The 27,025-nt window shown below is 44.3% G+C and overlaps 1 protein-coding gene across 3 annotated transcripts in view; it reads right to left on the bottom strand.

Moving 5' to 3' along the window:
• IMMP2L (inner mitochondrial membrane peptidase subunit 2) overlaps nucleotides 1-27,025 on the bottom strand; it is a 539,096-nt gene that overhangs the window by 151,425 nt on the left and 360,646 nt on the right. For all 3 annotated transcript variants that reach the window (XM_066634179.1, XM_066634180.1, XM_066634181.1), the window contains exon 4: nucleotides 25,046-25,111. In XM_066634179.1, coding sequence (XP_066490276.1) covers nucleotides 25,046-25,111 — 66 coding nt within the window. The remainder of the gene's footprint in view (nucleotides 1-25,045; nucleotides 25,112-27,025) is intronic.

The raw sequence follows: 27,025 nt of genomic DNA, 5'->3' as shown, positions 1-27,025 counted from the left end.
GCAGGTCTCTTGTTATCTGGTGTGCTCCCTGGGGCATTTGGTGGGCCGCTGTGAGATACAGGAAGCTGGACTAGATGGGCCTATGGCCTGATCCAGTGGGGCTGTTCTTATGATCTTATGATCTTATGAGCTGGTGCAGGGAAGCCTGAGTCGGCTCAAGTCAGGGTTTGGATTGGGTTGCCCAAGGCAAGTGTCGTTTGACCTAAGTTATCTTCCAAAAATATTTCAGAACCTTCCTAGCTGAGCAAGTAAGCCGTGGTTGGAAGAAGTGGTTCCTTTGTGGTTGATGTTTTGAAATGCCCCTCTCTTTTGAAGCAGCTGTTTGCCAAGACTCAACACACGCACAAGCAAACAGATACTTGAATGTATTAGCTTGCACACCCATAAAATCTAGAACAGACTCAATAACCTTCAAAGATCAACCAAGAGATGTGCCTCAATGACACCAAAAACCAATTTAGGTTCTTTAGGGGACAATTCATCACAGTACAGTGACTTTTATGTGATTTTCCCTCACAAATGTGTTTATCTTCTCTAGCAAAGACTGAAATAGATAATTTGAAGGTGGCTTTCAAGCAGCAAATTTTGTAAATGGAAATACTAAAGTCACCTATGAACAGGGTCTAACTTCAGGTGTTCATCCAATACTGATAATATTAAAAAAAATCAAGAATGAGAAAAATAAAAGAATGGGATGAAGAAACTGAAAACGCAAAACCTTAAAGTGTGGTGTGGAGGTATTAATACATTTTTTTCTTCAAATACAGTGATCTCAAGGAAAACAACACACCCAAATATCGACAGCTCAAGCAATAATAGTCAAAACACCAAATTTTCTGGTGGCACCTTATGGACTCACAAAACCATTGGTTCATAAGGTCCACTACATCAGATACCTGAAGTGAGAACTTCAGCAGACAAGTTAATTTAAACATATATATATATATATATATATATATATATATATATATATATATATATATATATATATATATATATATATATAAACATATATATTGTTTACAATATACAATGGTGGCAGGAAGTCTGATCTAGAGGGTAGAGCCTCTGTTTGCCTGAAGATAACATCTGAAGGCCACCATCGGCACCGTGAATGGTGAGACCTTGAAGCAGCTGACAAACCAAGCCGAGTTATTTCACCTGCTCTTTGGCATGAGTGAAGAAGCGTCTTGGCTGCCCTCCATGTGAGAGATGAAGGAGCTGCTTGTCAGCTTGCGTGGGAGGAAACCGGAGGCCAGAATGTGATACCAGATCAGAAAGATCCATCTGAAATGTTGTGGTTCTTGAAAGATGGAACCTTTCTTCAATTGTAAAAATCCCCTACGGGGATTTAGAACAGCCTGCCTATGTAAACTGTCTTGAATTAAAGTCTGAGGAGAAATCTGACAACCAAGAAAGGCGGTATATAAATACCTGTATTATTAATTATTAATTATTATTATTATATATAAAGAGAAATAAACTTTTATGGAAACCAACAAAGAAAATAGAAAAAATTCTGCTCAGGTCCACAAAAGATTAATCTTTAAAATACCCCACAGGACTCTGTTGGTTTTGTCAGTTGCGGACCTACCATTAGGTCCAATTGGGCAAATTCCCCAGGCGTGAGCCTCGAGGACCCTGCAGAAGCCTCTCTGAGGCTCCTGATGACAGGATTGGAAACAGTGCTTCCGGTTTTCTGGAAGCACAGTTTATAGGATCAGGCAACCTCTGAGAGGCTTCCCCAATGCGGGTTAAGGTTGCACAAAGCTCTGTGAGCTTCAGGTGAGTGGGGGGGGGTGGATTTTCACACAGGGGCGGCAACAGCCTGCAGGGGGCTCCATCTTGGACCTTTGCCCCAGGTGCGGCGCTGGAGAGGTCTGTAGTTTGTTGCTACAGACTAAGGGCCCAATCCTATCCAATGTTCCACTGCCCGTGCAGGCATGCCAATGGGACATGCACTGCATCCTGTAGTAGGGAGGCAGTCACAGAGGCTTCCTCAAGGTCCCCCACAAATGGGAACATTTGTTCCCTTAGCTCGGGGCTGCATTGCAGTTGCTCCGGTGCTGGAAAAATGCATAGGATTGAGCCCTAAGAGCTCAATCCTATGCATGTCTACTCAGAAGTAAGCCCCACTATCATCAATGGGGCTTAGAACCAGGAAAGTTTGGATAGGATTGCAGACTAATAGCCCAATACTAAAGCCAGCGGCTCTGCTAGGGCACCAAAGCAGCTACTGCTGCATTCAGTGGCACCACTGAGGCCGCCAGAGGTCTCCTCAGGGGACCACGTCCATATGCTTTCCTCTCTTGCATTTCATCCAACCTTCCACGAAGTTCACTGAGATTCTTATGTTCCTTTTATTTCTGTTTACTTGGGTTTTGCACACATTGATACATTTTATATACTTAGTTATCTACATTTTTCACTGGCCAAAATAAATTTGCCAGCTAAACAAGGCTACGCTACACAAGGCTATGTTCACCCATTTTTGACTTTCATCCATGCTCTGGTCCCTAACCAGACAAAAGTGAAAGATGTTGCTGTAACCGTTGAAATCCTTCCATGAGAAGCCGAATGCCTGCTTGATCTTCAGAACAAGGTTTTCTCTAAGCCTTCCAATCTAGTCTTTTCAAAAACAGGCCAGCATGTCAGTCTTCTTTTTTCTTTCCTCTCTTAAAATCATGTTTGGAGTGGTGCCACCTTGCTTCAGGTAAAACCCACTAGAATTTGGAAAACATCGTTCTTTTCTCCCTCTCACAATCCTCTCCATTTCCCCCCCCCCTCAATTCTTAAAATCAGTTCAATGCAGGTGTTTTATGGGATTCTGTTCAAGACGCCAGCTGTGCTGGAAAATGGCTCACCAGGAGCTGAAAGGCAGCAGTGAATACTGTCTCTGTGAGGTGTCGTGGTTCCCTTAGGATCACAAAGCTTGCTTGAATACAATTTCTTCACTAAGAGCCCAATCCTAACTATAGTCCCATGCTGCGATCCAGCGTGGCCAGTGAAGCCTCCAATTCATCCAGCATGGGACTATAGACTTCTGGCGATCTCCTCAAGGGAAGAAGACATTTGTTCCCTTACCCAGAAGCCTCTATGGGGCTACTCAGATCGGGGCCAGCAAATCCAGGCCACCCCTTTTTGGGAAGATAGGATGCGGCAGTAACTGTGACCTCCATCCTGCCCCCTACCAGGCCTGAACTGCCCACATCCACGCCACAACACCTCCCCCACCCTGGTCCATCCTCTCCCACCCAGTAGAGAACCAATCTGCTCCAGTGGGCACAGGCCTTTGAATGGTGGTGGTGGCCTTGCTGCCAGCACCACGGACCCTCCATGCTGCAGCACTGTGCCTTATGGCATGTTTGTGACACCACATGTCCACCTGATCCACTGGTGCTGGCTGGCACAGGGTCACACATTTTATAATAACTGTGACAACGGGTTGTCCCAAAAGTTGTTTGTGAGCAGAGGGCGGAAAGGCAGTAATCTTAGGCATCCCTATTCCCCTCGCCATTCTCAGGTTGAGAACATTCTCAAGCTTCTTTTCAGTTGTTCCTCCTCGGCCACCCACTGATATGCAAATGCACATCGTATGAACCCAGCTGAGTGGAAGTGAACACTCCATTAAATATAACTGGAATGCCTGTGGTAGCCTGGATAAAATATCCACTTAATGCCGGTTCTGACTAATCAAAGTGAGAGGGAAAACCATTCAATGGGCTTTTGTTTCTCTCCCCCGTTAGGCCACCAGTGGCTTTCACAGCCCTGCTTACATTCACTTCATGAATGTGATTCATATTCTGAAAAGAAAGAAAAGCCAAAAAAAAAAAGGGGGGGGGAGGAAAACACAGATAACAAGTCACTGTTGCTCAGGAAAACCAGAGCTATTACACATGTTCACAACAGTGAAGTAGAAATCACTCTAGCATAAAAGACAAGCTGTTGAAGGATAACATGCATAAAAGGCCTGCAATTTCTTCTTTGTCCTCCACAGACACTGTAGAAATATTACACAGTAATTCCAATTTGTTAGGTGTGTTGCTTTTTTTTTTTTTTTAAACTGCATTGTTGCTTTGCATCTTGTACGGAAGTATTAACTGTCCATACGGAATGAATTTTAAAAGCTATTGTTAGTCTCGGGGTCCCATTAAAATCATTTGGACTGACAACTGCACAGCTACCAGGAAAATTTATTTTTAAAGTAGGATAAGCATTATAAATGGCTACTCTTAAAGCAGCATATTGATTTACCTGACAGCCCGTTCCTATACTTACCAGCTGCCTAGCACCACTTCTCCTGGAGCTAACTGCCATAAACCAGTCAGTGCAGTCAAAAATGTGCTCTGGCAGTGTGCTCGGTAGCGCACTGCCAGAGACACTAGTGGGAAGGCCCGTGCATTCCTGCCGACATTATCGGCTCTTCCACTGCCTACCAGAGTAGGTATGGCAGTGGAAGTGCCAAGATATTGCCAAGATCATATCCCTGGGCCCCGGCAGCTCAGATCTGTGCCACCTCTTTAGGTGGCGCAGATCCAATTGGGGCTGCCGCAGCTTTACCTGGGGTAAGGGGAAGCAATTCCTCTTGCCCGAGGCCGAGCCTTTTTTGGCCCCAACCCAGCTCTGGATGCCGACAGGCCAACCGGTCTGCCTGTTCTAGGGCAGGTTAGGACTGGGCTGTGAAGTTAGTGAAGGATAGGGACAAGCGATGCAGACCTGAGGAAAAAGAAAAGAAGCGGAGAAAAGTAGAAGAAAGCATTGCAAGTGAGAAGCTGGCAAGTGAGAAGTGGCAGAAAGAAGCATGTGGCAGCAACCAGGAAGTTGCGCAAGAGGGAGAGGAGAGAACACTCGCTGCCATGCTCAGCGGCCTGTGGCAAGTGGAAAAAGAAAGAGCCCAAAGGAAAAGCAAAAGCTGATGGGGCAGCACCCGGTGACCTGCTCCCCAGGTCCGCCATGCTCCATCAGCACATCCTCCTGCTAGCAAGCTCCTGCTCCCCCTGCCTATGACAGGTGAGGCTCTGTCACATGTCCCTAACTTCTAACTGCATTACCCCTCTCCTGCCGAAGCCTTCCTGCCACATCCTACTAGATTCTACAGCCCCCTTGCCCTCCCCTGACATAGGGACCAGGCCTTCGAGAGGAACTTTATCCGGGGGTACAAAGTTTCTTTTGGGCCCCTTCTCTTCTCCGCTGACTCGTACAATGATGGGATCCTCATTTCTACCAATTACGATATATAAAACTATGTAGGCGTACGCAAAATGTGAGTGCTAGTCTTCACACAATATGTGCAAACTTTTTCTGAGATCACAGGAAATTTCCAGCTCCCCTCCTTTGGCTCCCAGGGGCCCCCTTTTTGGCCCGAGGCACGATATACCCCCTGCACTCCTTCTCATGAGTCCTGCAGAGATCAGAAACTGTAAGATCCCAGGAAATTCTGAGGACCCCTCCTTTGGCTCCTGCGATCCCTTTTTTTACTATGGGTATAGGTAAAAAATTTTCCCCTGCAAACCCCCCCCCCCCCGGCCATGCATATGGAGGTTTAGGAGAGCGCAAGGGGATTCAGCAGAAGGGAAAAGAGGTGGCAGTAGTGTAGCTGGAGGGGGAGAAATGGTAAGTACTGCAGGCACCACCATGTGCCATATAAGAGGCCCCTCCCACTCTCTATGGTACTGCAATGTGGAAAAAATCACACCGCACAGGCAGAGTTCCACTCCTGCTTTTCTGGACCAAACCCAACGTGGACATCTTTGAATGCCTGTTTTTTATTTTCATGTTAGAAAGAGGATGCAAGCATTCTAAATCAAACCCACACTTACAAAATAGCTATCAAGGCTCTCCATTCTGGACCATTTACTCCTGAGTAGTCCCACGAGCGTCTATTTTTCCTGGCTTCCCGCCAAAGATTGCCAGCAATTTTATCAACGGTAATGCGCTCTCATTGTAACTACTTCGGAAAGCAAAAGGAAGCAAATGGATATTATTTTGGAAGCTGATCAAAGAATCAGCTTTCCAATTAGAATTTTAAAAGTGTAGGAGGCTTTTAACGGAAACAACTCAGTCCTATAAAAATGCAGCATCAACTGACACGAGGTGAACACCGGCAAAGGGGGGAGATATTTTTGGGCCACTCAAGAAGTTGTTCTCCAGCTCACCGGAAGAGTTAAGGCCTGTGCCTTTCGAATGGTATTTCTTAATTTCCTTATAACTAGAGCCAGGAGAAAATGGTGATAATGAAATAGAAACACATAATGCTGCTTTCTGCACTTCTCACTTCTGGAAAACAACAACAAAAACCCAAAATCTGCAAAAACAAAACACAGTTTTATTTGGTTTCTATTTATTGTTTCATGAGGGTGTAGGGGTAATGACTGTGGCTGCATCTACTGACACTACACCAGCTATATCACCTACTTTGCTCACACTCCAACTGCTTGCTAACTCAAGAAGCAATTGCAGCACATGCGCCCTCTCAGCAGCCCGTCGGGCAAAATCGCCCAGCCAGTTGCAGAGTTCATCCTTGCGCTCCAATCGCTTCCCAAGTGGGGAAGCAATGGAGCATGGGTGCCCTACCGACATCGTGCTGCCAAGCAGTGGTGTTGCCATGGGCACCAAAAGCCCTGGGTACGCCTCCGAACACAAGACAGTGGAAGGGTCCTGCAGAGGCTGGGTCAGAAGCACAGAGCCACGTCCTGCATTTCTACAAGACAGCTAGCAATGTAGCAGCTGTGCACTGGGACAGTGTTGACTTAGGGCCAAATTCTATCCAGTTTTCCAGCACCAGTGCAGCCATGTCAATGGGGCATGCGCTGCATCCTGCAGTGAGAGTGCAATCATGGAGGCCTCCTCCAGGTAAGGGAGCGTTTGTTCCCTTTCCTCAAGGCTGCATTGCGGCTGCACACGCACTGGAAAACTGGGTAGGATTGGGCCCTTAGCCTCTGGGCTGATCGCCACTGCTATCTTTCAGTACCCACTGATAAGGACAGAGGGGGCACCCCCCTTTGATGGTTGCTCAGCAGTGCCAGCCAATTATCACCTTGTCCATCTCCTCATTTTGGAATACTCTTTAACTTTTATGAGGAACAAGAAGGGGGTGCAATTTTGGGGAAATAAGATTCCACGTCTGCAGCAAGGGGAAGAGGTTCAAGTGTGTGTCTCCACTAGCAGGTTTTCAAATATTGCGATTTTTCTGTCTTTTTGCCATTTGTTTTTTTATTATGTTTTGATCTGATTATTGCATTTTTTTTTTTTGCTTTACTATTGCTTGGTTAGCTGTTACAGAAAGGTAGGATGTACCCATTTTTGTGTATCAATCAATCAATAATCGTTTGTACAGAAAGAAGTTATTCCTGTCTGTATTGAGATGTACACAATGGTTATTTGTGTATTGCAGTGTTTCTCAAATTGTGGTTTGGGACCCACTAGGTGGGTCATGAGCCAATTTCAGGTGGGTCCCCATTCATTTCAATATTTTATTTTTAATATGTTAGACTTGATGCTCCCATGGTATGTGACTGCATTTGGGGAAATGTTACAGACCATACTTTTAACAAGCTACTATGTATCATCTTTTAACAATGATAGTAAATGGGACTTACTCCTGGGTAAGTGGGTAGCATTGCAGCCTAGGATTGTTAAAAATGTTCCTACTTGATGATGTCACTTTCAATCATGATATCACTTCCAGTGGGTCCTGACAGATTCTCATTCTAAAAAGTGGGTCCTAGTGCTAAATGTGTGAGAACCACTGGTGTATTGAGTCTGCAGTTTGCAAGCTTATGTAAATATAGAGAAAAAATGTTTGAGTATCTTTTTTCTGGTTAGTATTACTTGTAGATGGAAATATTTTTCCTAGATCTTTTTTTAATCTCCTAAATCTAGCGAGTCCTGACAGAGTGTCATTTTAAAAAGTGGGTCCCAGTGCTAAAAAGTTTGGGAACTACTGCTTTAGTAAATTCCAGAACACCAGTAAATGCTGGTGTAAGGCCAAAAAATTAGGACACTCAAGGCAAGTAACTGTAGCAGACAGTTTATGAATGAGTCACCATATCAACAGCAGATTGTCCATTTGTAATTTAACTGCTGGTGACATGCATCTAACTAAAGGATCGCACACCTACATTATAACAGGACACTTACCAAGTTATTCCATCAAACAGGGTGGTAGACCAAGCCTGCTGGACGACATGGCAAATGTTGATGATGGTAGCAGTGAAAAAGCATACTTACACATTCATTCCTACATTATCTGGTGGTTTCTCAAAGCAGTCATCTTTAGATTTATCAGTACGGAAGGGATTTCAAACCATGTGGAAATTACTACTGCATGCTAAATTGGCCATGCATTTCCTTTAATATACAGTAGGTGATAGCAAACCACAGAGCGCCAACCACATGCTTAAAGTACGAAGCACGAATGAACTGGGTGGGCTGGAGGCCTCCAAATCTGTTTAAGCATGCAATGCCATTTTCAACATAATTAGTTATCTAATTGCAGAGCCAGGCCTAACCGATGCATTTGTACATGCAATTAATTACCATTTACTTAAAAGCACTCAGCTGATGAAGTGCCTTGCTATTCATTTCCCCCCAAACCATTTTACCAAAGGATAGAAATGGTTTTTGAAATCAAGAAGAGAACTATGTTTGTAATGATAAAAAATGGAGCATTTAAAGCCAAAACCACTCCAAGTTAATTGATCAAAACGACAAATGTTGATTCAGGAAACACACCTTTGGCCACCTTACGGCCTGGGTAATTACACTGGCTGATTCTTGTTACTAATGCAGGGTTTTTTTTCTTCCTGAAAGGGACCAGGTTGCTCAGTTAAACTTGGTGTTCAAATCAAAAGCTATGTCATCTCTATAAATACAGAGTTCATATAGATCCCAATAACATATGGGTGGACAGTTATCCGAGATGGCTCCGTTTAATAGAATTTGTCCAAGCCTGATTGATGGATCCTAATCTACATGCATGCAATTAAAGTGTAATTAATCTATGGAACTACATGCCGCAGGATGTGGTGATGGCACCTGGACTAGATACCTTTAAAAGGGGATTGGACAGATTTCTGGAGGAAATGTCCATCACAGGATACAAGCCATGATGGGTATACACAACCTCCTGGTTTTAGAAGCAGGCTATCTCAGAAGGCCAGATGGAAGGGATTGGCAACAGGATGCAAGAATCTTGTTGTCTTATGTGCTTCCTAAGGCATCTGGTGGGCCACTGTGAGATACAGGATGCTTAGTTGGGCCTTTGGCCTGATCCAGTAGGGCTCTTCTTACATTCTTATGAAAAGCATCATGGGAGCTATAGCAGTGCACTCCAACAATGTTAACTGGATCCTCTGGAGTGTCTCAGCCAGGATGCACACATAGAGCTGGTGAAGGTTTGCATGTGAAGTCATCTTCTCATGTGCACACAAATATCCTTGCCCTGTAGGTAAGCAAAGCTGCAAAGGCAGACAAAGCAGTGAGCAGCCTATCCTGCTGCCTTTCAAGATGCTACTAGTCAGAACCGGTTATCAATATTTCCAAAAGCAGAAATTGTGATAGCAAGAGATTAGACAGCATTCAAGCAATCAATAAAGCTGTGGGCAAGCTTGTGAGTGCGTGTGCATGCTCATGGCATGTACCAACATGTCATAACTTTTACCTGATGTTGGAGATTCAAAGAACTGCTTGCACACCTGAACAGAACCCATGCATTATCACTTTTCATGTCATGCATCTTATAGACAGTCAGACCCATATACTAAAATTTACCAGGAATGGACTCCTGTAAGTTTTCTTACAGCAGGGGTCTCTAAACTTTTTGGCCAAAGGGCCGTAACAAATATCTGGCACAGTGTTGAGGGCCAGAAAAAAAATTAAATATAAAATTTAGATGAATGAATAAATGGGCTCAAATGTCCAGGATTTCTCCAAGCACCAACACAGCCCAAGAAAAAAAGCACACACTGAAATGGACCCCCTTTCCCTCACCCCACAAGCACAACTCTGGTTGTGTTTGGTCAACTGGGCCAGAGGCTCTCAGGGAATCAGAGGCTCGCCGCAGGCCGGATGGAGACTCGCCATAGTCCACATCTGGCCCCTGGGCTGGGGTTTGGAGACCCCTGTCTTACAGAGTCCAAACGCACATTGAACAGAATTTGTCAAATTAGATTGTTGCTTTTGACATTTAATATTCTACATTCTTGCTATGACTTGCAGACTTGGAAACGATGCATTCATTTTGCACTGTGCAACCACCGTCCACTACTGTTCAAGTTCACAGTCACCATATAATTAAAAGCTTTTCCATCCATTACCATAAACATCAGCACGACATTAGCCGATTCGACTTAATTCACAAAGCTACTCCAAATGGCTAGTTGCTTGTTACATTTAGCAGAATAAAAATCCTCTTAGATTAATAAAAAACCAGTGAGTGTCTCATTCTTCGCTTTGTATTTTTATGTGACAATCCGTTGGACAACACATTACACTGAAATGAAATGCACAAGATTATTAAACAGAGCTGCCAAGCATATAAATCCTTTTCACTGACTTGTATCTACACAGCCAGGATATTTCTGGTTAAATATTCAGAATGGATTTTAAACTCTGGGCAAATAGCTTGTACCGATAGATTTCGGCGCATAAGGTTTCTTCACTGAAACAAAAACAAATACATGGGATACTTAAAAAAAAACAATTCACTTAATGACGGACTGCATATATGACAGAGGTCAAAGCACAATACAGATGCACTTAAAGAGGCAAACTCATCTCCCATAGCCTGCAGCAGAGTATCTGTTTACACAAAAGAGATACTCTTAATGCAAAGAAGAGGGAATCTATCTTCAGTAGCTTGTGCAGCCAGCTAGTGTCTGGCAGGGAATGTCTGTTAACACAGCAAAGGCAATAGATTGCTGAATGTTTACTTAATGACCTAATCACATAACAACAGGGATCAGAGAATGTATCCCCATTGTTAAATGGCGCACACCTATATTTTCACACACATAAATACACGAAACAATTATGGCCCAATCCAAACAGATGCTACCACTTCCAGAACTAGTGTTTCGGTGCCTGTTTGTGTTTTACAGCACTGTGAAGCACATTCTGGGAGGGTTCCAGACTGCTACTTCAGATGGGGGGGGAGGAATTCATGTGCAATGAATGGTAGCAAACAGGAGCCTACCAATGTTGGTATGTCAGCAGGGTGGATGGACTGGGACAAAGGTGGGTGGATTGGGGAGGGATGGGGCCTGTCAGAGGCAGAGAGAACTGCATCCAGAGTTAGCAACTTGCACCAGATGCTATCTCCTCCAAAGCCTGCCAACACAAAAGAGCTTGCACAGGTCCACTATAGCATGCAGCACAGTCCATAGAGCCCAAAATGGGTCTCCTGGAAACAGTTGGCGGTATGTCATCATGTGACCGCCCACCATTTCTGGGTGGCCCACTTCACACACAGCACCAGTAGTGCAGAGATTGTGCCATGGCTTGCAGTCATTGTGACTAGTTGGTGAGTAGAGGGTCTTGCAGGGAGGCGACACTGAGCCCCACCGCCCCTGGAGCCAGTCCTGCTTTAGGCAGTATCAAACATGTGCCAGGTCATGTGTGATACCAGACACAAAGTATATAGGAGCTCAGGGACAAAGCTGCAGGACTACAACTGCTGCAGAAGTACGTTTTGGTACATACAGGACACTTCCCACTCTAGTGTGAGCCTAACAAGGATGATGATAATTTTTTGCAATGGTTTTCTATATTGAAAAGATTTTAGAGAGACTTAGGAGTGTGTTTGGTTTCCCATATTACAACACCTAGCTGCCTATGTTGCGCGGTCAGGTAGACCTTGGCTCCACATTGAGAAGCCTGGTAGACCTGGCCTCTAAAGACGATTCTGGCTGCTGCCACCTTCTCCCTGTCCTGTTTTGTCCTACCCCTCCCCCTTTGGGAAAGGGCCCAGGGGAAACTTTGTACCCCTATCAGAGGTTTTGGGTTTATGCCCCAGCTGAATGAAAATAGAAGAGAAAGTAAGGCAAGCTACTATTTGGCCATTTGGCATGAGATCATTCTACACCATTCTTCTACTTAAGCCATTTGTACTGAATACAATCCAGCTGTTACTTCTACAGTGTGGAACTAGATGTATTTCACAGTACTTATCTCTCAGGTCACATGCAGAGGGGCAACTCAGTCCTGAGCTGCCCAGCACCCAAGGCTGCCTCTGCATCCTATGGACACTGGGCAGCTGCAGGCAACTGTAAATGCCTCCTTGGGGAAAGGGGACGTTTGTCCCCTTCCCCAGGGTAAGGCAAGAAGCTCCACAATGGGGCTACTTGACTCTGTGCCACTTATTTAGCCTGCGCAGAGGAAAGTAGTTCTGTATAGGGCCAGGAGGCCCAAGAAGGGGCTTTAGATCCAGCGGAACTGAGCTCCGCTGGTCATACTCCCCCCCCACCATGCTCCCTCCCCCGCCATGCCTTCCCCTGTCCCGGAACACCATCCTCCCCACCCTGACTTACCATTCTGCCGCCCAGTGCTAGCACGGAATGCCAGACGGCATCCAGTAGGCACTGGTCCAGCAAAGACTCGCGCCAAGCCTGCTATGGTGCTGGGCCAGCGCTGACTGCCGCAGGCATGCCTTACAGTTTGTGACGGTGTGTGCTGGCTCTGGGCCGGCGCACATCGAATAGGATTGGGCTCTGAGACAGAAACAGATTTGCAAACGTCATACTTCAGTTTAGTAAAATACACACAGAAACCACAATCATCTAAAACGGAATTAATTGCATTTTAAAAGGGCCAAGATATTTCATCTGTGGTTCTTGCTGCAGAAGTAATCAAATTTATACGGTAGGTGGTAGCAGAAAGGAAACCAAATACGGGTAGTAAAATAATTTTTTTTTGTACAAAGGCCACCCGTCCCATTAAGGAGAACCACACAAGGCTGAATAATCAGAGAGCATGCAAATTCTTTTCTGCCTGATAAGCCGTCATAATTATCCTTTGATTATAAAAATCGAGACTTGCACCTGCTTTTCGAAACACTGCCTTGCGAACGGCAGATTTTGAGACCTGCCTCAGCTGGTATCTGTTTTGGTGTCACTCATGGGCCTCCAGAATGATACACTGAGATAAAAAGTGAAAGATCATGTTCGCCAGCAAACTTTCAACAAACATATCTATTCCTAACAAATCCTTCACGTACTATTCAACTACTTTATATTAAAGTCTGCCTGCTGAGAATAATCTGATCATCACTGGGGACGGCTATTTAATAGCAGATTGCTGCACAATGTAGCATATCTCTATCATTAGCACCCTTGTAATATTCCAGTGACTGCATCAAGAACCATTTGAAACCGTTAGCAGTATGTGCTGCTACATACATACTTGTGCTGCTACATACTTGTGCTGCAGGCATACTATACTGGCCTGTAAATCTTGTTTTGCTTTACTGTATAATAATCTGTCTATAGAGAAATGAAATAAATAAGATTTGTTATTTTCCTATTATTACAAGGAACTCCAGTTGTGCACAAAAGCAGTCTCTGGACACACGAGGATTCTTTTTCTAGCACATTCCTCAATATGTAGAGATTATTCTTCTCCTTTTTGTTCTGGAGAATGGGTTCAAAAGAGCAAGGCATAGGCTACACCTTGAATAATGTTTCAGTTATAGACATGGACGTGCCACTACTATTTTGGGGTTTGGCAGAGGTAAATGTTTCTAATTTAACCACAGCCTTTTTGGCTAGCAGCCTGGCACATGGCAGTGTCTAGAGCAGGGGTGTCCAAACTTTTTGGATGGAGGGTCACATCATCTCTGACACTGTGCTGGGGGCAGGGAAAAAGGAATTAATTTACATTTAAAATTGAAATAAATTTACGTAAATGAATATATTAGAGATGGAACTTATATGAACGAATCAAAGTCTTGTGATAGCTCAAGGCCTATAAGAGGCCCTGTGCAAAGCAAGTCCAGCCTTTCCTTTGCTGCCACTGCAGCTTCACAGATGTGAAATATCAAGCAGTGGATAGAGCGCTTGGCCTGCAGCTCACACAAGAGCTTGAACAGTTGGCACTTGCACTGAGAGCAGTCACATCGGACTAATGTGGGCTTCAGCAAGTCTCCAGCAGGCCAGAGGCTCATTGGAGACTGGGGGCTCCCCATGGGCCAGATTGGGGGTCCAAGAGGGCCACTAATGGCCCCTGGACCAGGGTTTGGGCACCCCTGGTCTACATCAGCAATTTTCAACATTTTTAATCTTATGGCACATTGAGCAGGTACTAAAATTGTAAGGGCACACCAACAGTTTTTTTGACAACTGACAAGGCATATCACACTGCTGGTATGGGAATCAGATCCCCCCCAATGGCCATACTGATACATGACTTTCCCCCAAAGTCCTGCGGCACATCTGCAGACCATTTGCAGCACACCAATGTGCCTCAGCATACTGGCTGAAAATTGCTAGAGAGAGATGGAGGTCTAGAGAGAGGTGACAGAGAGAGAGTAAATGCCTCCTTTCTAATAGAGCAGTGTTTCCCAACCTGGGGATCATGACCCCCCAGGTAGTCATTCCCAACCTTTGTTTAGGATGCTACCCCCTTAAGGAGGGTAGCAATCCAACCAGGGACCTGTAGTTGCCATTAGTATGACACTTGCAGGTTTTGCTGCTGCCCCTTCCAAAAAGTTTTTTTTTTTTTTTAAACTTACATGCATGTGCCATTGAAACCCAGAAGTGCCGCACTAATGACACCTACAGGTCCCCGGTCAGTTCCTTAAGGGGGTAGCGTCACAAACAAAGGTTGGGATCCATAGTTTTAGAGGCACCCAATACCAGCTGGGATGCATTTCAGCTCCTTTCATATGCCTTACACCTGTGGAGTGCATAAAAGCAACAGGGAAAATTTCAGAGTATCTTACCCCAAGGGAGAAAGCAAAAACAGGGTAAAAAACTCTGACCATTCTCATCAGTGGATTCTTATTTGATATTGAAGCTAATTATAAGATGTCAAAATCATTACTGTCCTCACTTGTAATTGAAATGTTAAGTGCTTTGATACTTTTACATATGAATAATTCTGTACTGTGAAACTGATAACACTACATGATACAGTGTTCTTGTTCTTTCTTATCACCACCAAACGATCTACTTGTTTTCTTAATTACTTTGGACTTACATTAATACCACATGAATTGAGATATGGATATTTAACTGTTCAGATCTAAGAAATAATTGCATTGTAACATGCTGAACAAAAAGGCAGACACTAGCATTCCATACAAATGATCTATCCCAGTGGCATACCTGGGGAGCAACAGGGCAAATTCCCCAGACGCCACGCCTTCAGGGGCGTGCAAACAGCCTCCCCCCCCCCCCACTGTCTGTTGATGGTGTCCAGAATTGCAGCTGGAGTGGTTGCAAGTTGCAGCCACTCTGGCCATGATTCAGTGCCATTCTAGGCCTCCTCTCCTCCTTTGTAAAGGAGGAGAGGGGCGGCCTAGAGCAGCAGCGTGCCAAAAGTTGCGAATTCTGGCATGCTGCCACTCTAGGCCAACCTCCTCCTCTCCTCCTATAAAGGAGGAGAGGGAATGGCCCAGAACAGTGTTGAATTGTGGCCAGAGTGGCCACAGTTTGCAGCTACTCCAGCCACGATTCTAAGCTGTGTCTTTCGTCTCTTTGGAGGAGAAGAAAGATGTGGCCCAGAGCGGCAGTGCGCCAAGAGTCACAACTTCCAGAGTACTGCTGCTCTAGGCTACTCCCTCCTCTCCTACTTTATAGGAGGTGAAGAAAGAGGCAGCCTAGAGCGGCACTGCACAGGGAGTTGCAGCTCCCAGAACACTGCCACTCTAGCTGCCCCCTTCTCTCCTCTTATAAAGGAAGAGGGGGGCAGCCCAAAATGGAGCTGAATCGTGGCTGGAATGGCCACAACCCACAGCCACCCTGTCTGCAGTCCTGGGCCATGTCTTTCATTTTCTTCAAGGAGATGAAAGACATGGCTTGGAGTGGAAGAACTGCACCAGGGGAGGCATGAACTCCTGGCATGATTCCGGAAGTGACTGCAGTGATGTGATGTCACTGCAGTCACTACAGGGTCACGGGCAGGGGGCAGCAAACACAGGGGTGGCCTTGGGCGCAAAAAAGCCCAGCACCACCACTGATCTATCTTGTGACTCTTTTTACCCTCTAAAAACAAAATCTTCAACAGAGGTGTGAGTGTAAAGGCGGCAGAGGTGGGGAGTGGGGAACCAGGTCTATGAGGAGGATGAGATTCATATCCTATTCCCGTTCCCAGGCTCGATATGTCACCATGAATCAATGCAGACTTGTGGCAGTGATTTTGCTGATGAAGATTCAACGTGAACTACTGCACAGGCCGGGGCTTGCCCAAGGCAAGGGGACAATGTCCCCTTACCTCAAGGAGACTTTCTGCCTGTTAAACTTCCCTGCCAGATGCAGCGCAGCCATGCTAGGACCGCTGCATCAGTGTGGGGAAGTCTAGAGAGGATTCGGCTGCCAAGAAAACGGCTTCTAGACAGAATGTCTATAGGAAAACTTATCTTCCGTGTAGGTGAAAATGTTTGATTCTACGCAAGATCCCACAGAGATCCAAATCCCATATTCAGGGATAGCTTGCTGGGAACAGTACTACAGTTGCTAAATATATCCATCTAAGTACATAAGGGCAACATGCAAAGAATTGAGAATGCTCAACTTAATTTGCTTTCAATGTATTACCAACTGCTGTGAATGTCAGATGAAGACTTCAAGGTACTTGAAAATATCACATCAGCAACATTTTTTTCCCCTTGCTCTGATACAGAGTCAGCTTTTCAAATCTGCATTTTCCTTAATCTAAAAAACAAACCAGGTAGATTCATAATCAATACGCAACCGTTGTTTTAGGTTCTCATAAAGAAAAGCAAGAACTGCTATCTAGCAAGCACAGAAGTGGCACATGACAATCAACTGTCCAAGTTTCTCTCCCATGCTGTTTTCAAAGGCTGCTTGTGATATCGAGCAGGAAGATACTGAACAAGATGAAAGAAAGAAAAGCGTTAGATATGCAGTATGGTCTGGTGGTTGAGGTGTCACGCTCTTCAAGGGGAGACAAGAACAGTGGCATTGCTAGGGGGTGAGAGGGGTGCAATCTTCATCAGCCACATGCACAGGAGGGTGACGCCACTAATGGCCAAAACATTTTAAATCCTGGTATTTTCAAATAATGCCATCATGTTATATATTTTTCAATGCATAATTTCATGCAGAATGCAATGAAAAAAACTGCATCGGACTATCTACATTCTATCGAAAGTTATAGCCACAAAAAAAGTGGGGCAAGGCAATGGTGCATCACCACACCCACTGTCCAGGACGTTGCCCTGCCAAATGAGAGGGTGATGCGCCATTCATGGGGGTGATGCGCTGGTCTCTCACACCTAGTGACACCACTGGACAAGAAGCCAACGTAACTAAGTGCGATAACCCACTGTGAGAGGTTGGAGTCACTTATGATCTGCCTATGGTGAGAGAGTGGGGGAGTGTGATGAGATCGGCTGGCAAGAATGGCTAAGTCCTTGAGAACCTGCCCGGGCTCGACTGACAGTTGTCTGGGGGGAGCAGGCATCTATGGACTGGGGGTTCTGCGAGTTCCTCTCACAGAACAATACTGTTAATTTAAAAAAAAAAAAAAAAACATTTTGAAAAATGGTGGTCAAAATTTACCTGCCTATGTAAGCCACTTTGAATGCTATGTAAAAAACAGAGAAAGGTGGTATATAAATAGTTAAAATAAATAAGTAGCCCTACATGGCACAGAGGTACATTGTTTTCTGGAGTCTGGGACCAATGACTATGTTTCCGAGCTCGTCAGAATCCTGTTTTGCATTCCGAATTTGGCATGCACAGGAAATGCGCATGTGTTCACTTACATGCAGTATTTCCTGATACTGAGGAAGCCAACCCCACGCTTGCGCCAAAGTTTATGGATTGAGATTATATGTATTTAAACACATTTTATAGGCTCTATATACGCTTTATAGACATACTAAAAATGTCAGCTGCTGTAAAAAGTGTAGCACAGTTACTTCCTGTGTAATTAAATGTACTGTGTTTCCAATGACTTGCCCAGCATTCTTTGTTAACAGCTGTATAGGCTCTTGTCTTATATATTATCATGTGCTTTCTTTGTCTGCACAAGTGGTCCCCTTTCCAGGTCAAGTAATGCTATCGGATACTGCAAGAAGACTGAACTGAATCACTAGGAAGCAAAGAGAGCTAGAAAATACATCTATACAATAGATTTCTTATTGCGTGTCATTCAAATGCAGGCACTCAACAACAAGAGCATTTTCTTATTGGTTGCAGAACACTGAACTCGGAAAATCTATACACGTTTTCTGCAGTAGTTAGACTGTCTCGACTCAGTAACAAAAGCAGAAAAAACACACAGAACATCAAAGATGTATGGCAATGACATAGGAAAAACTTCAGTTTGGGATGATGAAGATGGTGGACACCCCCATAAACTGTTTCCCCATGATGAGTTATTCTCTCCCTGGCCTAATATATGTGCAACGCAATCCTAACTTGCATTGGAACAGGCAGGCCAGAGGGCCTGCGCTGTATCCAGCGCAAGTTTTGGATGCTTAGTGGCTCAGCCCAGGGCAAGAGGAATCGCTTCCTGTTACCCTGGGGAGAGCCACTGCAGCCCCACGCCTTGAGCTTCTGCAAACAGTCAGAAATCATGCCGAGCTGGGAATCTTCCAGTTGTTATCACTCCTCACGAACATTCTCTGTATTCCAGTCCCTGCTCTCACCACGGCATGCAAAACCAACTCCTTTCTCTCACCGAGGATCATGTCAGCTTTGGCTTCTCATCAGTGACTTCTGGTCTCCCAGGCATGAATCAGGGAACTCCTTCTTAGCTTCAGGCAGCCTTCAGACCCCAGACCACACCTTCTGTCATTCTTCAGTATGTTGCTGAAGTAGGGAAAGGTAACTTACAGCCCAAACCTATCCAACTTTCCAGCACCAGGAGCAGCAGCAATGCAACCCCAAGGTAAGGAAACAAATGTTCCCATACCTTGAGGAGGCCTCTGTGACTGCCTCCCTACCATAGGATGCAGTAAATGCCCCATTGGCATGGCTGCACGGGCACTGGAACATTGGATAGGATTGGGCCCTGAATCTTATGGACTCCTTAACTGCAGCATAGCTCTTAGCTGTACACCTCAACAGGATTCTTGTGCAAGAGCCTAGGTGCAGGTCTGCTCAATTCACCCCTTCCCAGCATGAACAGCAAAGGTTCCATCAGAGCTTAATGCGCCTCAGCTTATGACTCCTCATTGCAAAACAACAAAACCCAATGAAAAGGCATAGAAAGGTACACGAGAGCAAAGCTTTGCTCAATCTTCCATGGCTGTTCCCCCTGTGGATGGGTGAAAGTGTTTGCACCTCACAGCAATCATGGGAATCAGTGAGCAGAGCCTATTTTTTGTGGCCTTTTGGTCCTTGGTCAGTTCAAACTATGGTCTCAGTATCACAGAAATGAGCAGCTGGAAAAATGCAGATATAATTTGCCTAACACACAGAAGAAGGAGAAATTGCTCTGCATTTGTACTTATGCTAAAGGAACTCTATTAAGCTAGAGGGATCTGGCACCCTTTCTTCATTAACCTGCCAACTGAAAGCACTTGCACAGATGAATGCTCATGCGCAAACATGCACCCGCTGTCTTTGTACTGAAACCTCGCTTATCAAACAACAGAGCACAGTGAGTTCCCTTCAAGCCTGCTATGTCAGAATCTACAGAGTCCTATTTCTCAGGTGCATTCTCATATAGCATTCGTCAGCAGGGCTCAAAGAGTTAATTGTGCTGAAATAAATATTACCATCACGCCCGAGGATACAATTTTCTTACCTAGCTAGGAGAAGTTGGCAGCAAATATGCTGAACTTAAAATTGTGGAATAACTCATTAGGAAATATGCAGTAGCCATGGCAAGATTTACTACAAATACGCTAGAAGTGCTTTTAAAAATTAATACTCTGCTGCTATGCTTGGTTTAATTAGCTTTCTTCTTCATTTACAAAGCATATCTGTCTCATTTATGAACTTGGTCTCTCTTCCCTCCCTTGTAAACCCGTTTAATTAAAATTTTAACAACTGTGTAAGGTTTAGAAACACTAGAATGATTTTTATCACTTCGGACCCTTAATCCACCGTTTCCATGTGCTAGTTCTGTATCTATAGTACCTGGGCAACATGATAGGAGTTGTGGATCGTAATGCCTTAAAATTAAGGCAGGCCCTAAGTCCAGGAGCAAAAGCAAAGTGGGCGAGACACCTCTGCATTGCTTTTGCTCCTCAGAATGGCCTCGAGAGCGGGGGAGGCAGCTTACACAACGAGTTTCAGAGCCGTACGGACTTACAGCTCCACCCCCTGGCTCCGCTACTGCAGGCCCTTCTGGTAGCTTTCACTGCACATGCCATGGCATCACTGGTGTGCGGCCGGCACTTTTATTTTAATCTGTAAAGATAGTTCCATTAGTTCTGAAAATCTGATTAACTCCCTCGGAGGCCAAAGTTACCTTCTCAAATTCGTAAAAGGTCACCTTTTCTTTTAGCATATACCTACGCCTAATCTGTACATTGATTGCCTCATTCGCCAATATATTCCATCCTTTGAAAAATCCTAGTTCTTATTAGCCTCTAATAGTAGGTCACCGCGCCTTGGTTTTCAATTATAGAAACTTCCATTAAAATCTGTTTCAGCATGTATCACTTGCCCTTCGTGGTATAAAGGAAGATTTAGCAGTCATTTATTTTTTTGCCATATGCAAAATTGAAAACTGCTCACTGCAAAGACTGCTTAGGACATGGACAGAACTTCAGCATTTTATTTTATTTTTTATACAGCTAGTAGCCTATCTTATTCCAACAAATTGGCACACACTTGTTATAACACAAAGTTTGTTCGGGTGCCTTATATATCATGGTCCAACCATCGGTGATACATCACTATAGATTTTTGTGTCTTCAGTAACACATGCAAGACAAATTTCTTTTAAAATATTTAAGTTCTTCTGATTCAATAGTACTTTCTAGAACCAACATTTATTTTTAATACATTATACCGTATTGACAATTTACTATTCCCCCCTTCCCAACAAAGAGCTATCAATAAAGGAGTCTGCATTCAAATAATTTTTAAATGATTCTCTACCAGAACGAAGTCCTGCACTAAGCAAGTTAAATTTTATCTTTCTGGGGGGTGGGGGTGGGAGCACAAATGCTGCACACAGGGAAACTTGAGATGTTTGAGTAGCGCAAGAGAAATGTTTGAGAACTGCAATATTTTAAAAAGTATTTAAATTCTGGGCAGCCCAGTCCTAACCTGCACTGGAAAAGGCAGGCCAAGTGGTCTGCGCTGTATCCTGTGCAGGGTTTGAGGTGGCTCCAGCGCAACTCGGACTAAGGGGATTTATTTCCCCTTATCCCATGTCCCATGGGCAGCCATCTCAATGGGGCTATTCAGTTTTGCACCAGTGAAATCGCTGGTGCAGATCCAAAAAGGCCACTGTAACACCAGGCTGCTTGGGAGGGGGATTAGGATCCAGCCTAAGTGCCATAGGTTGGTCCCACATCCCTCCCAGCCTGGTCTACCCACTGGCTTATCCACTGTCCCCTCCCCAAAATGTCCCCATTCCACCCTCTCCCCATTCTCCCCAACCTCCCACTCTGGTCTCTGCCGGCCAGTGTAACTTTACCTTTTCTAGGTGGTGAGGAGGCTGGATGAGGTCTCCGCAGGCCGGCACGCAACCTTGCTGCATCCCAGATGACATAAGGTAACATGTGCCTTACTGCATGTTTGTAACACTGCTGGGCTGGCACAACTGGCTTGGGTCAGCCCAAAGAGCGCTCCATATTGCACTCTAAATACATTTACTTACCATGAACATTACATTTACGTTTTAAATCCCTGGTAAATATAAGAGGACACTTTGAAAGGTAGGCCTCATTGCCCACTTAGCAAAATGCTGCAAGTTGCAAAGTAGAGAGCAAAAAACAAAACACTATAATAAGTAAAAACCTGCACATTTTAAGCTTGTGGGTAGACCTTTTCATTATTTTAAATTCTGGGAAGAATGCACAAATGTAACTGAAGACGACACATAACTAGTTGCAAATAAGTTTCTTCAACATTTCACTTACAAAATTCTGCAGATTATGTATATGTATTCAAGCATACAAGACTTTTGAATGCCAGAAGTATAAATGTGCTTATTGCCTCTTTTTTACAATGAGTTGTATCAACAGTACCATCCTATTTCTTCAATTCTAACATGCTGTTTTCGTAAAAATGTTTTGCTTGGCTGCAATAGTAGAGAGTTTTTGACAACCTGCACAACTCATTTTTGAGAGGCGCATGAACTAGATCTAGCTGGGTTAGAGTGAATTTATGTTTGGAAGTAAAAGACACCTTTTTGTGTGCCTTTCCTAGAGTCAACTAATGCGGGTCATGTTAAGGAAATGGGTATCTCTTTTCCTGCATTCTTGAACTGAACAATTTGTTAGCTGAACAAACTACATTCTCAAGGAAAAGTTCACAATTTGTGCAGATGCAAAAATGAATAAATGAATTAATATTCAGTACTCCAATCCTTTGACTTTCATCCACTTGACTTTCATCGCTTTGCTTTTTCAGCCGTTTTCAATTATAACCACATTTCAGATTTTGTCCATGTGCTTTCCTCTTTCATCCAATTTCATCGAACCTTCCACAGTGTTCGTTGAAATACTTACTTTTATTTGTTTCTTATTTCTGCTTATTTATTAACATGCATTCTCAAGTGTTACATACATTTATATTTTTGCTGGCCAAAATGAATTTGCAAGCTAAATAAGGTTATGCTTTGACATTCATCCATTTTTTACTTCATCCATGCTCTGGTCCATTACCAGACAAAAGTATTGCTGCATTCTTTTTGGGGAACCTCTTTGCCAGAATCTGCTCCTTTCTCAGATTTTAATTTGGTGATAGCAGAGAAATATGCATCATCTTCATAAAGAGTTTTTTAAAAAAACTTTAATCTAGACTGTAACTGTACTGTGATTGTATAATCAAACATTGTAGATGTTCTGCAATTTGTGAAAAAAATAAAGCACATATGTAGTTGGAACTGACTAGGAATCAAGCACCTAATTGGTATAGATATAGAACAGGGGTCTCCAAACCCCGGCCCAGGGGCCAGATGCAGCCTGCAGCAAACCTCTTTCCGACCTGCAGTGAACCTCTTGTCCCCTGAAAGCCACTGGTCCACTCAACTGAACATGACCAGAACTGTGCTCTGATTGTGTCTGGAGGATGTTCTGAGGGCCAGAGAGGTTGAATGAATGAGCCCATTCATTCCTTTATTCACTCATCTAAGTTCCATCTCTAATTTATTTATTTAAATTTTATATTTAATTTTTTTTTTCCGGCCCTCCACACCATGCCAGACATTTGATGCGGCCCTCTGGCCAAAAAGTTTGGAGACCCCTGATACAGAACATAAAAAGAAATTGGAACCAAAATCACAGAGGAAAAATGCCACAACTGATATTCATGCAAGTTAATTTTTCAATCCATTAAAAAATGCTTTTAAAAGAAAAAATTTCTATCACATAATTTCTGCCTTAAGAGGAAAACCAATTTTTGATTGGCAGTTGAATCTTACAGGGCTGTGAAGAGTTAGGGCCCAATCGTATCCAACCTTCCAGCACTGATGCAGCTGCAACACATCCTCAAGGTAAGGGAATAAATGTTCCTTTACCTTGAGGAGGTCTCTATGACTGCCCAACGCACTGCATGATGTAGTGCATGCCCCATTGGCATGGCACCATTGGCACTGGAAAGTTGAATAAGATTGGGCCCTTAGGGCACAATCCTAAGCAACTTTCCAGCACTGAGGTAAGGGAAATGCCTTTATCTTGAGGAGGCTTCCATGACTGCCACCCCACTGCAGGATGCAGCATGTGCCCCATTGGTACAGCTGTGTCAGTGCCGGAAAGTTGGTTAGAATTTGGGCCTTAGTCAATTTATGGCCTAATCCAGGGGTGTCCAAAGTTTTTGGCAGGAGGGCCACATCATCTCTCTGACACTGTGTCAGGGGCTGGGGAAAAAAGAATTAATTTACATTTAAAATTTGAATTTACTTAAGTTTACATAAATGAATAAATTAAAGATGAAGAATGAATGAAGGTCTTACAACAGCCCAAGGTCTATAAAAGGCCTTGCACAAAGCAAGGCTGGCCTTTCCTTTGCTGCCGCTACTGCATCACAGATGTGAAACAGCAAGCAGTGGAGGGAGCCCTCATCCCACAGCTCACGTGAGAGGTCAAACAGTCACCCTCATGCTGAGAGCAGTTGCATCAGGCCAGTGTGGGCTCCAGCAAGTCTCCCAAGGGCCAGAGGCTCATTGGAGACTGGGGGCTCCATGAGGGCCACATTGGGAGTCCTTGAGGGCCGCAAGTGACCCCAGGGCCGGGGTTTGGACACCCCTGGTAATCCAATCCTCGCATGCACTGGTAAAGAGTATGGTGCTGGTAAAAGAGCCAGGTCGTGTGCCACCAGCAGTGCACCACAAACTGGCTGCCAGCGGGGTTCAGTAGTCAGAGGGAGCAGGGATGAAGACACAATGCATCACGGATGGATTGCAGTGACAGCAATGCATGTTTGCAACACTCAGTGCCGGTGGAGGGCCACGCTGGGACTTCAGGAGCAGGCCCTAATTCAGCATTCATCATTTGGTCTATGGCACAGAGCAGACCATTAACACTGCTGCCCTATGTTCAGATTCAGCAATATGTGAATATCTTTGCCTTGTTATTCTCGTCTCATTAAAAAAAAAAAAAAGACTAGTGCTGATATCCGTGTTAATAACACAGAGTACAATAATGACAGAATGTCATGGTTGTCTAGGATACTGACACAAATTCTGCTGAAAAAGATGCTATAGGGAGTCAGAGACAATGGTGTACGATACTTACTTGACAATATCCCCTTCAAGAGCAATCACTCGTTTAATGATCTTCTGCTCCGGGTTTCTTGGAGATCTGGGGGGAAAAGGGAGGGAGAAAGGTTACTCAGAAATGCTCTCATTGGGTTTTAAGAAAATGAAGAGAAAATCAGCAATGAAATATGAACTGCTGATGTCACATTCTGCCTGATGTAGTATCAGTCACTAGGCTCTTGCTGGAGTAAAGTCATTGCTATCATTCTTATTTCAAGCCACTCTAGGGAAAAACGGGTGCTGGAGCAAGAGATGAATGTAAAAGTCTAAGGCAATTTACCTGCTTTCCATTGACAAATGAAGAACATATTCACTGGCATTCAAATTAGTGCCCTGCTATAGAAGATGCAGATTGCAGATGAATTCATATTGTATTTAAAGAGGAATTTGCTGTTAAATGTCAACATAATAGTACACATAAACATCAGTGTTAGTCACTTGTATTGGAAAATAAACTGAAAATTAGTTGAAAATTAAATCACCTGATGTAGCCAAATCTATTTTTTTTTCCCAAACTGGATTGGCAGGATACCTGATTTAAAATGCCAAGATACGATTCGACAGCAGCAGCTGTTGTAAATCTTGATGACACCCAAAAAACCAAACAACATATCGTCTGGGGGAAGAGCATGGGGATGCATGACTCCCCCAACCCAGGAAGCCATACCATCACACATAAGGTGTATGTGGGCTGCTTGTCCAAACTGCCCCTTGATGCATGCATTAAGTGTTACTTTCAATTGCATCTTGATGAGACGCCTACATGTAATCAAGAGGGCTAGTGGACAGTGGTGTTACTAGGATTCACGTCACCCTGTGTGGGAGAACTGCGTGTCACCCCATGCAGTGGGCGGGGCAACTCCCCAGGTGGTGGGCGTGGTGATGTACTGTCGCCCCGCCCCCACTGGTTTTTTTGGCTGTACCTTTTGTTAGAACACAGATATTTGAATGTGGTTTGTTTTATTGCATTCTGCATGAAATTACGCATTGATTGATATATAACATGATGGTCTTATTCCTCCAAATTCTGATTTTAGTGATTTTGAAAACTTGTAGAGTCTCACACATGCACACCCTTTTCAACTTACTAACACCTTATTGCAGCAGTTCTCAAACTTAGCACCGGGGCCCACTTTTTAGAATGACAATCTGTCCAGGATCCATTGGAAGTGATGTCATGGCCAGAAGTGACATCATCAAGCCAATTAAAATGAATAATTATAATAATTAAATTAAAATAAAATAATTAAATAAGGGGGAGCCAGTCCTGTTCCACCAAGTGAATCTACTCTGAAGTAAGTCCCAAAGTGGTCAATGGGGCTCACTCCCAGGAAAGTGCGGGTAGGATTGCAGCCTATGAGCCCAAGCCTATGCATGTCTACTCTGAAGTACATCCCATAGTGGTCAATGGGGCTTACTCTGTAGTCTGCCTGCAATAACACCCCCCAAAAAGAATCAGTGAGATTTTCAGCCCTCCCCAGTGCCCAGTTTAAAGTTCTTCTGTTTCAAGCATATCAAGATAAAGACCCTCCTGGCTTTGCAAGCGCAAAATAGAAAACTTCCCCTTACCACTTGAAGCCTCTTTTTGGTACTTTTTAGTGGGGGGGAGGCTGCCTTCTGGAGCAGCTCCATCGGATCGGGACCCTTCTGGTGTCCTTACATTCCCCTTTGCCTGGCCTGACCACCAGCCAAGGCTCGTCTTCCTACTCATGAGTAAATGCAACTGTGAGGCTGCTTTGCTTTCCATAGAGCTCCATAGACTCGCAGCTGGGAGGGAGGGACCTCCTTCTCAAGTGTTTTGGGGGGCTGCATTCATTGAATGAGGACCATTCTGACGTCATTGAAGTTCTCTCTGCCTGCCCTTTCCAATGGACTAAGGCAAGTTCGCCTACTCGTGAGTACACACAGCCATGCGGCTTCCTTTCAATAGACTCACAGCTGGGAGGAAGGCAGGGAC

This window comes from Tiliqua scincoides, chromosome 7, assembly GCF_035046505.1.
Source record: "Tiliqua scincoides isolate rTilSci1 chromosome 7, rTilSci1.hap2, whole genome shotgun sequence".
Lineage (NCBI taxonomy): Eukaryota > Metazoa > Chordata > Lepidosauria > Squamata > Scincidae > Tiliqua > Tiliqua scincoides.
Note: the sequence above shows the minus strand (reverse complement) of the source record. Positions and strands in the feature narration are given on the sequence as shown.